This window comes from Mastigoproctus giganteus, chromosome 4 (genome assembly GCF_048544385.1).
Source record: "Mastigoproctus giganteus isolate SK-2022 chromosome 4, ASM4854438v1, whole genome shotgun sequence".
Classification (NCBI taxonomy): domain Eukaryota; kingdom Metazoa; phylum Arthropoda; class Arachnida; order Uropygi; family Thelyphonidae; genus Mastigoproctus; species Mastigoproctus giganteus.
In genome coordinates this window covers 163,100,951-163,116,450 of record NC_143578.1, presented here as the reverse complement: position 1 = coordinate 163,116,450, position 15,500 = coordinate 163,100,951, and the positions used below count along the sequence as shown (strand labels likewise).

Below are 15,500 nucleotides of genomic sequence, written 5' to 3'. Positions count from 1 at the left end.
ACGTAGCTGAACATTTCCTGTCTGAAGACGTCAATAACAGATTGGAAGTTGAGTTGTTTTCGTTATTGGATGAATCAGCTGATTCATCCAATAACGAATTTGTGTCTGACAGATCAAGAGACATTAGGGCCGGAGCAGGGCGAGCCAGTTTTCGTGGCAGCGTCTCCCTTGCCAAATTCCACGGTGGGCACAGGGGCACTCATGTCAGCTCGATTGCAAAATACTTTTTAAATAAGAATTGGCAACAGAAGGATTAGCCTTATCTGGTGTGGTGAAAATATAGGTTATATAATTTCTATGCAGACTTCAGTTACCTTGTGGCATGCTCGACCAGGTGGGTTTCATAGCTGATTTCTGGGGTTGAAACTGATCCGGGAATCACGTCTGGTTATAGACATCGCCTGCGATTTGCAGGGCGAACAGGGAGTTGTAAATGAAAGGACCAATTGCGATTCGGTAGATTTATTTATTTTTTCATGGCAACGACGTGCGGTAACTTTTTTGCAGTTAGAGAAGAAGAATTTCCAGAGCAGCTCAAATCTCTGCGGGTCTGTGCTTGTTCACAGGAGAGTGTTTTTCATGGATGGATGGAAGTGCCTCACTTATTCGACTAATTGATTAAATGGCGTGACTGCTCTTCAGTGTAAATCCTCTCGGTCATCTTCTGCTAAAGAAAATTTGGGCACAATTAGTAAAACTTCGAGCACACGCCAGCTCATAATTTTCCTTGGACATATTGGAATCTCAGGACCAATTCCAATATATCTAGACGGTATACAAATGTGTGCTCTCTCTTAGATATAATGAAATTTAATGTTGTTATATCTAAGGGAGCGGCAAATCTATCTCTTTAACCCACATTTTCAATCACATCAACTGATTAATTAATACAATCTTATCTGAGCCCTTGTGTGCCCTAAAAGAAAAAAAAATATGATAAAATACAGTAATCAGTGTATTATAGTGTCATTGCTAATACACCAACGAATCCAACAACCAGAAAAACATTGTTTACTCTACGTTGCAGATGGTACAGATAATTCGATACGAGGGAATATTTAATATGGGAAAGTTTCATTTTCATTGCATTTATGAAATACATACACGAGCAGAGAATAAGATAGAATGCAATGGTTTCGCACGGATTAGATCAAAACACAGGTGACGCATATGTTAGCTGGCTTTGAGCACTAGATGCACTTGATTCCCTTCGTTAGATCGACTGCTGTGTCTTCCATTCAATTTCCTGTATAAATATTCAGAGCGCTCTTTTGATCAATTCTATCCTTTCTCATGCAATTAATTTCGTGTACTCTTCCTGTCCACTTCACAATAGCTTGCAAATTCTGCACGCTAGGCATCTAAAATGACACAACGTGTTTTCCTTTGTGGAGGACCTCCTACAGACAGAAGTGTGTATAAATGCAGCACGAAATCCGTGGACTCGTATCAACGCTGAAGATCCTCCGGCTTTTTTGACTCGAACTTTGCTAGTTTCCAATGGCTAAGGTAGGTGATCATTGCCAGCGTTTCTATGCCAAGCCTCGTGCTGGAATCTGTGGTTTTCCATTTTGTTGTTATTCAGTGGTTGAGTAAATAACTAATAAATTGCCGTTTCTGTTTCTTTCTTTGAACAGGTTTTATTTGCGATATTTTTGGCTGCTGTTGTGGCATTCAGTGTCATTGAAGCTGACCACGACTGTCCTGATCCTGACAGGTGTTATCCTATTGGATGTGCCTGCGCTGAAGGATATATTTACATCGCAGCACATCCAGAGTGTGAAGAAGGTAATCATCGCCACTGCTGTGCAGTCTGCTACAAATTTGCGGGTAAGTGTTTGCCCCTCATGATTTTAATTTTAATTATTGAGTTAAAGTTCTAAAATTGAATAAATTTGTGCTGATCTCTATTCGTGGTTTAATCAACATACAAGATAGGACAACATACTATATACAGCACGTATGCGAGTAATGGTGGGAAAATAGAACTGAGACAAGTTAACTAAACGCAGTCCGTTTCTTTTCGGGTGCGTCGACTTTTTTTTTTATATTAGTTAAGCTAATTTTGTTTAAAATATTTAAAAATAATTGTTTTCACATCACTGCACTTATTTTACAACGCAATACTAGGATTATCAGACAGCGTTTTGAATTAGTTTACTTATTTTTCCGGTATTTTAATAATAATTGAAAAATAATAAATATTTCACATTTCTGTACACAATTCATGATTTGTATATTTAGCAAACTGATAACAAACAAGAAAAAACTCATAAAAAAAACAAGAACTTCATATGCGTGAACCTGGAATCAAGAACGTTTTCTTTCAGAGCATCCCCCCCCCCACTGTACATTTTTTCCTCCAGTCTGCGGACGGAAACAAAATTAATATTCAGTGCTTCAGCTACAGTATACGTTATCCTTTTTTATGCATACGGAAAAAAAGAAATAATAATTGCCTGATTTCTATTTGTGCAATTTTAGTGAAATGCGGGGGTTGCTGGACAAATCTTCCTAATCGACCCAAATGTAAAATTGTTTACAATTCTATTTACTGGGAGGTCACTTATGGCAGACGGACATATTGAAGACAACTGTTGTTATACATATTTATGCAACTGTGCTTAAAAAACCTGACATATTTGTATGTATGCGTACTGTTAGATTCAATTTATTTGTTAAATTCCAATATTAGTTAAATTATATAACGTTTCTTTCTGTACTGAAACAGATGCCTATGGTCTTTGAGAAAAATCCCAAAATGCATTATTTTAATCGAATTTTGAAGAATCAGATAAATTTTACCATTTACAGAATTAATGAAGGAAAGTACTTTAAAAATAAACGTAACGCATTTTGTGACTGAGAGCCAAATAGAACTTGATTTATGTTTTGTTTTTGGGCTGTTTAAATAGTGTTTAAGGAAGTTTACTATAGAAATGTTCAAGGTTTGAAAATCATTTAAGAAAGTTTATTTTTCGAAACTTTGAGGAATTAGAAATGGTGGGTATTACAGTAATAAGGTAGATCGAAATTAAACATGAAAACGTATTTGATTCAAAGAAAAAGGGGAAAAAAATACCATAACAAATAATATTGAGTGAAAAACGAATGCAGCGAGAAATATAATTATTTAGAAATATTATAAGAAATTTGTTTCTTTTTCGTACTTACAGAAAAGCAGGTAAGAATTTTTCTAATTATAATTTTTCGCTTCTTCTTCCCCCAAAGGTGCAGGCGAGCCCTGTAATGACACCCTCTCTGATGTATCAACTGGGTATGTTGTCGTATGTGAGAGAAACTCGTACTGCGATCACAGCACAGACACCTGCGTGGAACGGCCGATTTGCTCAGATGGTGGTGATGTCGATGATAAGTAAGAAGAATATTAAACTACAGCATCCTCAGTTGTACTTCTGAAAGAATCTCTGGATTGCTGGACCTTGCACCATTGCTGGACCTTGCACCTACTGCGAAGCACCATTTTTTAGTATCTGCACAGATAATTTACTAAGTCTGGACATGTACCAAGACATTTGCAATATGTACTTTATTGTTCAATAAATTGATTTCAATGAAGACCTGTGTTTATTGTTGGTGGTAATCTCTTAACACATCAAAAACTTCTAATGGAAAGAATCTAATTGCAACAAAATTCACACATGGCGTTTATAAATGTTGCTGTAGTGGAGTTTTAGGTGTGGGCATCAGGGACTATGACTATATTGCTCCATGAATATTGTTTGTAAATTGCTTGTGTTCTGAGGTCGATTTTCTGTTTGTTGAACGAAAAACCCGAGTTTCCGGGAGAAAAAATCCATGCCACTCTTGTCTGAAACCGACCAACTCAGCCACGTTGTGATAAAGATCCATAAAATTCCTCTAGTTATTGAGGGGACTCCAACTGAGGTCTTTTACACCCTGTGTGGGGAAGAAGATGATTCTACGAAGTGTGCTACCCACATGGACTGGACTTCTAATATTGGCTTCTTGGTGCGGACAGTTCCTTGATCCACCGATCTAATGAGCTTTAAAGTGATCTTCGATGCGTTTTCCTGGAGTATAATCACTTCGTTTTTAGTTTCAATGTTCGTTTATATAACTTTTGCAAACTTTGTCTTCCAAGAAGTAACTATAGTCCGGAAAGAATTTTTATTACGATATGACACATCGCTAATTATTATTATTACAGCACATCGTGTTGTTAGAGAACAATTATTGAAGGCATTGCTAGTGATCAGTTGTCGTGGGTACCATAATTGGTATAATTTTTATGGGCCCTTTTCAGAACGTGGCTGAGTTAGCCGTCTTCAGGTTTAACTCGGGTTTTACGTCCAACAAAAAGCAAATCGAACGCAGAAATTTACATACAGACATGATATATGCGGTGCAGTGTGGCCTAAGTTGCTGATGCGCCTAAAACCCAACAACATCCAACTAACCAGATAGTGATCAGACAGATTTTCAGCAATAATCAGGCATATCTTAACGTAAACTAACCTATTTTAAACTCTACTAATTTACAGCAAGCAAGTTTTAGGACATGAGAACGATAAAACGTTGACGTCTGTTCAGAGCTTAAATGTAATAGCTAAAGTGAATGAACAAAGATGAGGCAACAAAGAAATCAGTGGAAAATTGCATAGAGTTAATTGTCCACGAGCTCCAAACTTCTCTCTGAGGAAATAATGATAACTCTTGGGAATTATAATACCCAATAATTAATCATCACATGAATAGAAGCACATACTGAACCCTTTATCCTTTTAAAGAACGTTGTACACGTTTGTTGATATTAGATGACTAAACCACAAAGGGCTACTTCTGTTTAATCGGAAGTTTCTCAATATGGAGTCGTCCCACTTGGTCATTTTGCTTCACTTGAGGAATATGTTGTGCTCACGAAGTTTAAAATAAATCGGAGATGAAGCGATCTATACATCCCTTTGTAAGAGTAGTGTGCTAATGTGCTTTCTTTCATGTATTATTTCACTTCTTTAATTAGCTGTATTTTGAAACGAACATTTGGTATTTTACTTTTCTACACCCCGCATAGAATTGATATGGGTTAAAGTCGAGATTTAATGGAATCTCCTTTTGTTGTATTCGTATGAATAGTTTAACACTTCAGCTTTAATTATGGCCTCTACAACCACTCGACCAAATTAGGTCGAGTGGTCGTAGAGGGCGGCGAGAGAAGTTTAAAGAACTATAGTTAATTAAAAGAATCAGAATTTCTGTTATTTGTGGTGTCACGTGGATTCGAATACAAGCGTGTGAAACTCAGAATTTTTTTAAACTCCAGAATTTTTTTCAACGCAGGTTAAGGGCAAACCTCTTCATATTTATCCTGCAACCACCCCTTTTCAATTTAAATTTATTCCTCATTTCTGTAGCCTAACCAAGAGGAGAATGCCATCAGCATTCGACTCGCTCATTTCGTTAAAAGCTTTAAAAGCCCTTATCAAATCGCCTAGTCTCAAGACGCTGCAATTTGCAGTACTAACGCCTGTCTTTGTAAGTCCACCTATTCTTTCCTTACACCAATCTCGTTACCCTTTTCTGCGCCCATTCCAGATCTATATCGTTCATAAAATGAGGCCTCCAGACCTATATGCAGTACACAAGCTGTAGCCTAACCATTGCGTTATACAATGGGATAATCACTTCCTTGTCCCTGCTAGCAAGATTTCTGTAAATCATAGACAAATATCCATGAATTGTCCTGGTAGCCTCTTTGCATTGTTCAGAGAACTTCGTATCTGACCGCACAATTACTCTTCCAAGGTCTTTTTCATGGACGCGGCCTTGAATTTAGTACAACACAGTTAGTACGTTAATCTTTACTGCTACCCATATACAGGACATCGCATTTGTCAATGGTGAACTTCAACTGCCTTTATTCAGACCATCTGCTTAATTTTTCTAGATCTTGTTGCAGATAGCATACCCCGATTACTCTCATTTACCACCCTGCCAAGCTTTGTAGCTGAGTCTTAAATTTATTTAGGCTATCAACTTCAACAACAATGGATGGAAGTCTGTTCCACCGACCAACTACCCGCTGGCTAAAGGCAAATTTCCGCACATCTATCCTAACGTCTGTCTTTCCTCAATTTGAATTTATGCCCTCTCAGGTGATTATTCTGAGCAAGAGGAAGAATCCCATCGGCATTGAGCATGCTCAAACCCTTCAAGGCTTTATACACTTCTATCAGATCACCTCGCCGGTGCCTAGTCTCCAGACACTGTAATTTGCAAAACTTAAGCCTTTATTCGTAAGAGCAACCCTTTGTTCCATTCACTAATCTCGTTGCCCTTCTCTGTACTCGTTCCAACAGTTCTATATCCTTCTTGAAATGAGGCCTCCAGACCTGTATACAGTACTAAAGGTGTGGCCTGACCATTGCCTTATACAAGGGAATAATCACCTCCTTATCCCTGCTAGAAACATTCCTGTATATCATTGACAAGACACCATGAGCTACCCTTGCAGCCCGTCTGCACTGCTCAGAAAACTTCATGTCTGCCTCCACAATTACCCCCAGGTCCTTTTCATTCTCCACCACTGTCAGTGTAGTACCACAGAGTTGATACGTTGCTCTGGGGTTACTGTTTCCCATATGTAGTACTTTACATTTGTCAATGTTAAACTTAATTTCCCACCTCTCAGCCCATCTACTCAACCTTTCCAGATCCTGTTGCAGCAGCAGCATAGCGTCAGTAGTGTCCTTAACAACCCTGCCAACCTTTGTATCGTCTGCAAACTTGGAAATTAAGCTTGATATACCATCATCAACAACAATGGACCTAACACTGAACCCTGAGGGACTCCACTGATAACATTAATCCACGATGAGCAGTGTCCATTGATTACCACTCTCTGTCTTCTCCCCCTCAACCACCCCTTTATCCATAGCAGCAATTTGCCTCCAATGCCACACTGCTCCAATTTGTGCAGCAGTCTTCCATGTGCAACAGTATCAAAAGCCTTTCTAAGATCCAAATATATAATATCAAAGTTATTCCCTGCATCCAGTTCTTTTGTGACTGCATCATAGTATCCAATCAAACTGGTCAGGCAAGACTTCCCCTTAACAAAACCATGCTGTGTCCGAGCTATAACTGAAGTCTTGTCTAGATGATCCTGCAGTGCTTCTTTAACCAGTGCCTCCATTAATTTTCCTGGAACAGAAGTTAAACTCATAGGTCTATAATTACTTATGTCGCCCTTTGATCCTTCTTTGTGAATTGGGGTCACATTTGCACATCTCCAGTCTATGGGTATCTACCTTGAGTCCAAAGAAGCTCTCATAATTATGGCTAAGGGTTTGCTTAATTCCTTTCCTGCCTCCTTTAATATAACCGTATAGATCCCATCCACTAAGCACCTACAGGTGATCTGATTGAGATATTTATTGCCTTAAATGGATTGAGTAAGCTGAATGTTGATGAACTTCTTCTTGCTGAGACTACAATAGTATAGGGTTGCCTTTCCCTATATCTTTGCTTCTCCATAGGTGGAATACCAAATCCCACTTTTTGCCTGGTGGCTAGCCTACCATCATATCACTTGTTTTAATCCTCCTCTGTGGGGCAGGATGGGTTTCCTATTCCCTTTCCAACCTGACGGTTACGCACCCTACTGTCCCCACTGTTTTCTTTCTCTTTTATCCCATACTCACACTATCTCCCCATCTTCCTTTCTTCTTTTTTTTCTGGTCCCTTCCTGGGCGATGACAAACTAATCTTTCATACTCACGTATCCAAAATTTCTGAGAAAATTAAAAGCTTCTCGGCTGGAATTGCAAGGATTTCCAGAAAAGAATAGGGCCTTAGCAAAAAGACATTGTCTTTATACTATACGACTATCTTCCTACCGATTGCTGCGTACGCAAGAGGTGTTTGGTTTTGGAGGGTCTCAAAAACTAAGATTAGGACTAAACTTCTTTCATTACAGCGTTCGGTGTTGCTCACTCTTCTTCAAGCACCTAGGACGGTGTCGAATAATGCTCTACACGTCCTAGCACGAACCTTGCATCTGGATCTTTATATCTCCTACAGGGGTATGATCTACAATCTCTAAAAAGGAATTTCTGTAAATATTTTTAACATTGTAACAGACCCTGCGAACAGAATAAAAGAGGAAAAACGAAGACTCTGGAAGGAACTCACTGCTGTGGCAGCAAACATGGGCTGAAAGTGAACATTGTGAGGTTATACGAAGATACATTTCAAACGTTGAATTCGCAACATTACCCACAGTCTCAAAATGGTTTGTGCCTACCATGACCACATCATATTTAATGACTGGCCAGACTCCAGATCATCACCACTCTCCAGACCATTACCGACTGTCCACCTGCCTGAACACTTCCTTGTTGACATGACGGGTGTATAGTGTCGTGCGGTTTCCGACAGATACGCACTCTCCTGTCCGCTCGAAATAACTGCAAACGGGACTCGTCGGACCTAGAGACCCGTCTCCAATCATCCAAGGTCCAGTGCGGATGTTCTTTCGCCCAGCTGAGGCGTAGAGTCCTGTGTCGTGGTGTCAGCAATGGGAATCTGTTGAGTCGGCTGCTCCCATAACCTATTAACCTATTGCGGCTAATGATCGCCTGATGGTCTTGGCGGAAACTCTGGCACTTCCCTCGTTGAAATTGGCGGTGATTTATGCCACTGTCGCTCTCCTGTTGGCTGGAACAAAGCGAGACAGTCGTTGATGGCCACGTTCATCCACCACCTTTCTCCACCCACAGCGCTGTCCATGAGATGCTATTCCGGAAATGGCGTAATCCCGATACACTCTTCATGCTGTCGAACGGGGATCGTGGAATTTCTGTACCGCCTCCGCGATAGAGTGACCCATGCGTCGGGAATCCACTATCATCCCTCTTTCAAAGTCGGTTAACTCACGACGTTTATTCATATTGACATCGAATTACCGTCTACGTGAATGCAGTGTACCTATATACCTGCTAAGCGGTTGGTTCGTCCACTAGCGAGAGTGTTGACAGCGTCGCATTGCCCAGGAACCAGGTATCCCATGAATTCTGTCCTTTCAGTGTATATCTGCTACTACTGAATCCATGTATTGCTTGGCAGCTCAGTGTGAAGTTAACAGGACTACCTGGAGTGGATTCAATGCCGCAGGCAGGTGGTTGCCTTGAAACGGAGAGCAGCAAAAGCGTTTAGCGTAGCAAGTGTCAACTAGAACGACTTTATATCAAAGAAGAACAAAAATATCAAAAAAGATAGACGGTGTCCACCTTGAAGAAATACATTTACGAGCCAAAGAATACAAATTAAAGAAATATTTAATTTCGTTGAGGCTATACAGATTAAACTTAACGAATAAGAAGATGAGCAGTTTCTAACTGTATCAGATACATCGATAAGGAAAAGCAATTAGCTTAACTAACAAGCAATTACCTAAATTAGCATAAACACCACAAAATATATCCATTTCTTGAGAATATATTCGTCATATATTCTCAACAAACTAAATCTTCTCAGACCAATTCTTTATGCCACGGTTGCGCATATCGTTAGACGCTGTTACTCACACCCCTTACTTAACAACTGATTCGGGTGATTTGACGAGTGTTATAATTATATACAAAAGGCAGTATTCCGCTACACGTGCAATTTTTGAAACCATACATTCTGGATTAGTACAGGTAGTTCGATACGAAGAAATTTTTTATATGGGAAAGTTTCCTTTCTGTTAAGGATCTGAAATAACCAAACGAGAAGAGATGGGATGCCATGGTTTCACACTGACTAGATCAAAATACAGATCACACACGTCAGCTAACTTTAGGCAATAGATGCACCTGCTTTTCTTCATTAGATGATCTGTCCTATATTACCATCAGCATCCTGTATAAATATGCAAAAAGCACTCTTTTGTTCAGTTCTATCTTTATTCATGCAGTTAGTTTTGCAATGTCCGTGTACTCTTCCTGCACACTTCACAATAGCTTGCACGCCACGCATCAAAAATGACGCACGTGTATTCGCTTGTAGAGGACTTCCTATACACAGAAGTGTGTATAAATGCAGCACGAAGTCCCTGGACTCACACCAACGCTGAAGGTCCTTAATCTTTCCTGACTCGATCTTTGTTCGTAACCAATGGCCAAGGTAGGTGATCGTTGCCAGCTTTTCTTTGGGAAGCTCTTGTGCTGGAATCCGTGGCTTTCCAATTTGTTGTAATTAACTTTAGATGAAGCCCTTTAAACTTTCAGTGTTTCAGTAAATAATTAATAAATTGCCGTTTCTCTTTCTTTCGTTGAACAGGTTTTATTTGCGATATTTGTGGCTGCTGTTGCGGCATTCAGTTTCACTGAAGCTGACCACGACTGTCCTGATCCTGACAGGTGTTATCCTGTGGGATATTCTTGCTGTGAAGGATATACTTATATCGCAGCAAATCCACAGTGCGACGAAGGTAATCATCGCCACTGCTGTGCAGTCTGCTACAAAATTGTGGGTGAGTGTTTTCCCCTCACCATACCGACATGATTTTAACGCGATTTTAATGGGCATTTATTCTAGAGTTAAAAGTTCTATAATTGAATTAATTTGTACGAATCTGTATTAGTGGTTCAATCAACGTCTAACAGAGGGAAAAATAGAAAGCGCTCGAAAGAAAACGTTATTTCTGAATTATTGTACTTAAATTAAATAACTAATTATCTATAAATTACTAATTAAGTATTAATTAAGTAATAGCATATGACAATAATTGTTTTCATATCGCTGCACTTATTTTGAAACGTATATTTGTAATATCAGTCAATGTTTTGAATTATTTTACTTATTTTTTCAGTATTTTAATAATAATTGAAAGATAATAATTATTTCACATTTCTGTAAACAATTCATGATTTGTGTATTTAGTAAACTGATAACAAACAAGAAAAAAGCTCATGAAAAAAGCAAGAACTTCATATGCGCGAAAGGGGAACTCATAACGTTTTCTTTCATCGAATTCGCCCTACTGCGCATTCTTTCCTTCTTTCTGCGGACGTAAACAAACTTAATATTTAGTAATTCAGCTACAACATACGATATTTAGTATCTTATGTGATACATACGGAAAAAAAGCAATAATTATTGTCTGATTTATATTTGCGGAATTTTATTGAATTTCTGGATGGCTGGACGAATCTTCCCAAACGATTCAAATGTAAAATGTTTTATTAATCTCTCTATTGGGAAGTCAATATACGACAGACGGACATAGTAAAGACAACTGTTGTTATTCACACTTATGCGAATATGTCTAAGAAATTTGACACATTTCTATGCGGAAATTTAGATTCCATTTATTTGTTAAATTAACTTATATGGTTAAATGTTTTTATCTGTACCAAAAAAACCGTTAACTTATATATTTAGCCGTTTTTTTTTTTCTTTGTACTAAGCGAAATATAATTATAATTTTTCGCTTTTCCTTCCCCCAAAGGTGCATACGAGCCCTGTAATGGCACCCTCTCTGATGTATCAAATGGCTACGTTATCGTGTGTGATAGAAACTACTACTGCGATCACAGCACAGACACCTGCGTGGAACGGCCGATTTGCTCAGGTGGTGGTGGTGGATATGATAAGTAAGAAGAATATTAAACTAGCACATCCTCATTTGTACTTCTGAAAGAACCCTGGGTTACTCGCCCTTGCACCTACTGCGAAGCACCATTTTTCAATATCTGCACGGATAATGTATGCTGTACTAAGTCTAGATATGTACCAAGACATCAGCAATATGTACTTTATTGTTCAATAAATTGATTTCAATGAAGAACTGTGTTTACTGTTGGTGGTAATCTCTTAATACATCAAAAACTTCCAGGGCGATGCTAGAACTTAAAGCTATCAACATATTGAGTGATTTATATTCTTGGTCTCATGTTGTAGAACGGTTTCAACAGTTTTTTTACAGGTGGTTGCCGGGTGTATTTCGTTGGATCTATCCTTGGTGTACCGTGGTCTCTGTTACTATATAAAGAGGCAAATGCCCATTAGGATTTTGGGGATGGAGTTAAATTTTAATACTGCTATTAAACAAGAAAAGAACCGATGCTTGAATGAAATATTTAAATTATAGGTGGGTTAATATTGAGGCTGGACGCGTTACCTGAAGTCACATTTTTAAACAGTGAACAGATTACAAAATGGTTTACACCAAGTTTGGAATTCTTGTTTTTAATGACGGGACATCGGTCACTTAATGATAAGTTGTTTGCCCTGGGATTGTCGGATACCGATTTATGTTTTTGCGGTGCTCAGGAAAGTGGGAAACATATGAATGTGCAAATTACTAGAACTTAACGATTGAGCTTCGAGGAATAATGAAGGATCTGATACCAGGCTAGGAGGTATTATTTGTAGCTGATCAAAAGAATTTTGGTCCTTTTCGAGAATACTCAAAAGCAATGTTGAGACATAGAAGATCTGTAATGCCAGTTTTGCATGCTTAGTGTTTGGGTTCATCATGGTGGAATCTTGATAATCAGAGGTCATCAGAAACTGTGGGTCGAAGTGTAGTGTTGAGAGTTTTAATTTTTTCATAAGAGTATCCCATCTACTGGACTTGGCCCACCTTCCCGTGATGTGGACGAGTACTCAGAAGCAGCTTTCCGAGAGATTTCTGCTTCTGGGTAGCTAAGAGGCCAGCACAACACAACACATACACTGATTACATAAACATGACATTATTACACGCCTGTCTACACATGGAAACGAGAAGGATTTGAACGGATGTTCTCGGTGCCACCCTTTCATATACACATGTCCATGGAAATTACCTTCTGTATTAAAATACATGCAAACAGAAGCAAAAATATTGATCGGTTTATGCTTTAGGACAGTCCCAGTTCTACTTCTAATATTGGCGCCGGGGGCCGACAGTTCCGTAGCCAAGCAATGATCTGAATTTTAAAGTATTTTCAAAAGCTTTTCGTTGAGTGTAATCACTCATTTTTTTCTTCTTTCGTTCGTTTGAGTTATAACCTTCTGCAAGCTCCTGTCTTACAAGGATAGGACTTGTTCCAGCATCACCAAAATCATCTGCAATCAAGAGACCTACTGGGAACTACGATATCGAATCAATCTGAATTAATAATGAAACTATCAGCTTTATAAGGAATATCATAAGGTCACCTGAATACCACTCTGAATACCCCGGAGTGATAACATAATGGGAATAGTACAAGAATTGTAGAAATCATAGAAGAGTTCAAAGACCTTCTCCTTTCCAAATTGTAAAGAAACCATTCGGCCTACTGAAAGAAGCGTGAGTTATTGAAAATTGGAAGAAATAACACAGAAATACAAAGCATAAAATATAATAACCTACCATGAATAAAAAATTATATTGTGCAGTTTTCGCCAAAATGTATTATGCTCTAAATCGCTCAATAACTATCCAGGCTGTGTCAGCAACTCTTTTACGGAATGGGCTAGGTCTCTAGTTGTTTCTTGCTGAACAGCAGACTATCAAAGAACTCGTAGTAGAGCACGAAGAAAGCGCCAACCGTAATCCCATCTGAATGGTCTACCATCAAGATAACTATATTTAGCAAAACACAATGTTACTCAAAGGCGCCCTCAATCTTATTGCATTCCCTTGTTACTTGGGGTTATGCCCGGAAATATATAAGGCCCTGTGTGCCAAACTCAGACTTGTGATTAGGGCTGAATGGGGTTCGAAAGGTCGGAATGTTATTACGTTGTATGATTACCTTTTTGTTCCCTTTACGAATTATGCTTCCAGATCTTGCTGGACACGGATGACAGACCATTATGCGGAAACAACATTTGTTTTTGCATAATGGTCTGCTCTCTTAGATAGAACTGCGAGATGTGTCCACAGAAGAACTACGGTTTTTGTTTGGCACGTTACTCAGCTGCCTTGTTTGTCATCGAGGCTGTTCTCATATATCTCCCTAATCGGGATATCTCCAGGATTCCTGTCATGTCCGGTTTGCTGGTTCGATAGTGATGGTTTTAATCCCACCCATAACAAGAGGCGACTGAAAGATGAATTGAGTCAAATATAGCAGTATGGTTGAATTAATCCTGACAGAAGAGAGAAACGTATCCCCTCCTGCCTGCTGTGATTTCCATCAACTGTAGGAAAAAATGGTAACTGTAGTGTGGAACGCATTATTGTTTTCTATTGATTGGACATGACTCGAGACTGAAGTTATGTAAGCTGGTCTTGGTTACAGACAACAATTGTCCTTTTTGGGATCCTCTATTGTATGGAGCGGAAACCTGGACATTGAATAGGCGAGTGGAAAACAAATTGCTCTCCACAGAAATGGATTTTTGGAGACGCTGAGCAGGAACTTCTAGAAGAGACAGAAAACGGAATGAAGACATTAGGGAAAAATGGAAGTGAAAAAGACTATTATTGACACCATCAAAGAAGCGTCTAACATGGTATGGACATGTAAAACTAATCCAAGAAAACAGATATCCAAAGGCTATCCTGGAATGGATACCTCCTGGAATAAGGAGAAGAGGAAGACCTAGGAGAACATGGATGGATGGATGGAGTACCGGAGTGCATGACAACCCGAGGCTTAACCGACCAAGACACCCTGAACCGCACTTTATGGCGGGAAAAAATTCCTAATAAGAAATAACTTGTAGGCTGAGGAAACCCATTGTAAATGGAAACACTCCTCTTGAAGAAGAAGGGATCCGCAGTCTAATTGCTGTGTATATTAGAGAGCCGAAGTTGAGAGCCCAATCAGCTTACCTGTCCATAATTTAGCGACTTTATTTAGTCCAGCCGTTTAAGGCTTTTAATAAGTTTGTTAAAAAGGTTTTTCCAAGATGACAGCAATTAGCCAAATAGTAGAGCACCCGCCTCCTGGGAGCATCGAATCGAACGCGTCTTTCTTTCTTTCTCTCTCTCTCTCTAACTTCGCCTGTATTTGTAATGCAATCATATGCTCGTGGCTTTTAAATATGACATTAGATAGTGTATGATAATTGAATAGTTGTCTATAATCCACTCAGTTCAGTTTCTTATATTTATTTTACTCTTAAATTAGTATTATATTTAAGAGTATGAAGTTTTACGCAGCATGTTTTGCTGCATTGTTAGAATTCTACGTTTTGAAAACGACTATAAGGAAATTGTAATCAGATGGTGTTCTTTATAGAACTTGTTCTGTTGTTTCACAACATTTTCCCACCTCAGAAACCTTTAGAGGCCACGTCGTGAAAAGCAATAAAATGAATTTTTCAGTTTATACTAAAAAATAAGAGGAAAAGGAAACGAAATTTTTTCATCTGATAGAAGCACGTCGTTCCTTTCCTTCTTCCATTTGTGTGGTAAATGTGTCGAAGGAATCCAATCTTGTAAGATTGAATCTAATGTTCGTTGTACATGGCTACACAGGAAGTAGCATGGCAGAGCGGGACGCAAGGAAAAGACAGTAAATCGTGGAAAATAAATGAAGTCGTGGAATGCT

The 15,500-nt window shown here is 38.9% G+C and overlaps 2 protein-coding genes across 2 annotated transcripts; both read left to right on the top strand.

Annotated features, from left to right (window-relative positions):
- The first annotated feature begins 1,427 nt into the window (after positions 1 to 1,427).
- On the top strand, positions 1,428 to 3,581 carry LOC150087153 (uncharacterized). Its single transcript, XM_090372989.1, has 3 exons — positions 1,428 to 1,509; positions 1,638 to 1,830; positions 3,232 to 3,581. Exons 1-3 carry the CDS (start codon positions 1,501 to 1,503, stop codon positions 3,378 to 3,380), a joined length of 351 nt encoding a protein of 116 aa, XP_090229115.1. The 5' UTR covers positions 1,428 to 1,500; the 3' UTR covers positions 3,381 to 3,581.
- A 6,489-nt stretch (positions 3,582 to 10,070) lies between these two features.
- Positions 10,071 to 11,792, top strand: LOC150087152 (uncharacterized). Its single transcript, XM_090371857.1, has 3 exons — positions 10,071 to 10,149; positions 10,306 to 10,498; positions 11,477 to 11,792. Exons 1-3 carry the CDS (start codon positions 10,141 to 10,143, stop codon positions 11,623 to 11,625), a joined length of 351 nt encoding a protein of 116 aa, XP_090227983.1. The 5' UTR covers positions 10,071 to 10,140; the 3' UTR covers positions 11,626 to 11,792.
- Positions 11,793 to 15,500: the final 3,708 nt, after the last annotated feature.

Excerpts from the sequence above, each read along its gene's own strand:
- LOC150087152 (XM_090371857.1), top strand. Across the intron at positions 10,499-11,476 it reads AGTCTGCTACAAAATTGTGG|GTGCATACGAGCCCTGTAAT; the intron begins GTGAGTGTTTTC and ends CTTCCCCCAAAG.
- LOC150087153 (XM_090372989.1), top strand. Across the intron at positions 1,831-3,231 it reads AGTCTGCTACAAATTTGCGG|GTGCAGGCGAGCCCTGTAAT; the intron begins GTAAGTGTTTGC and ends CTTCCCCCAAAG.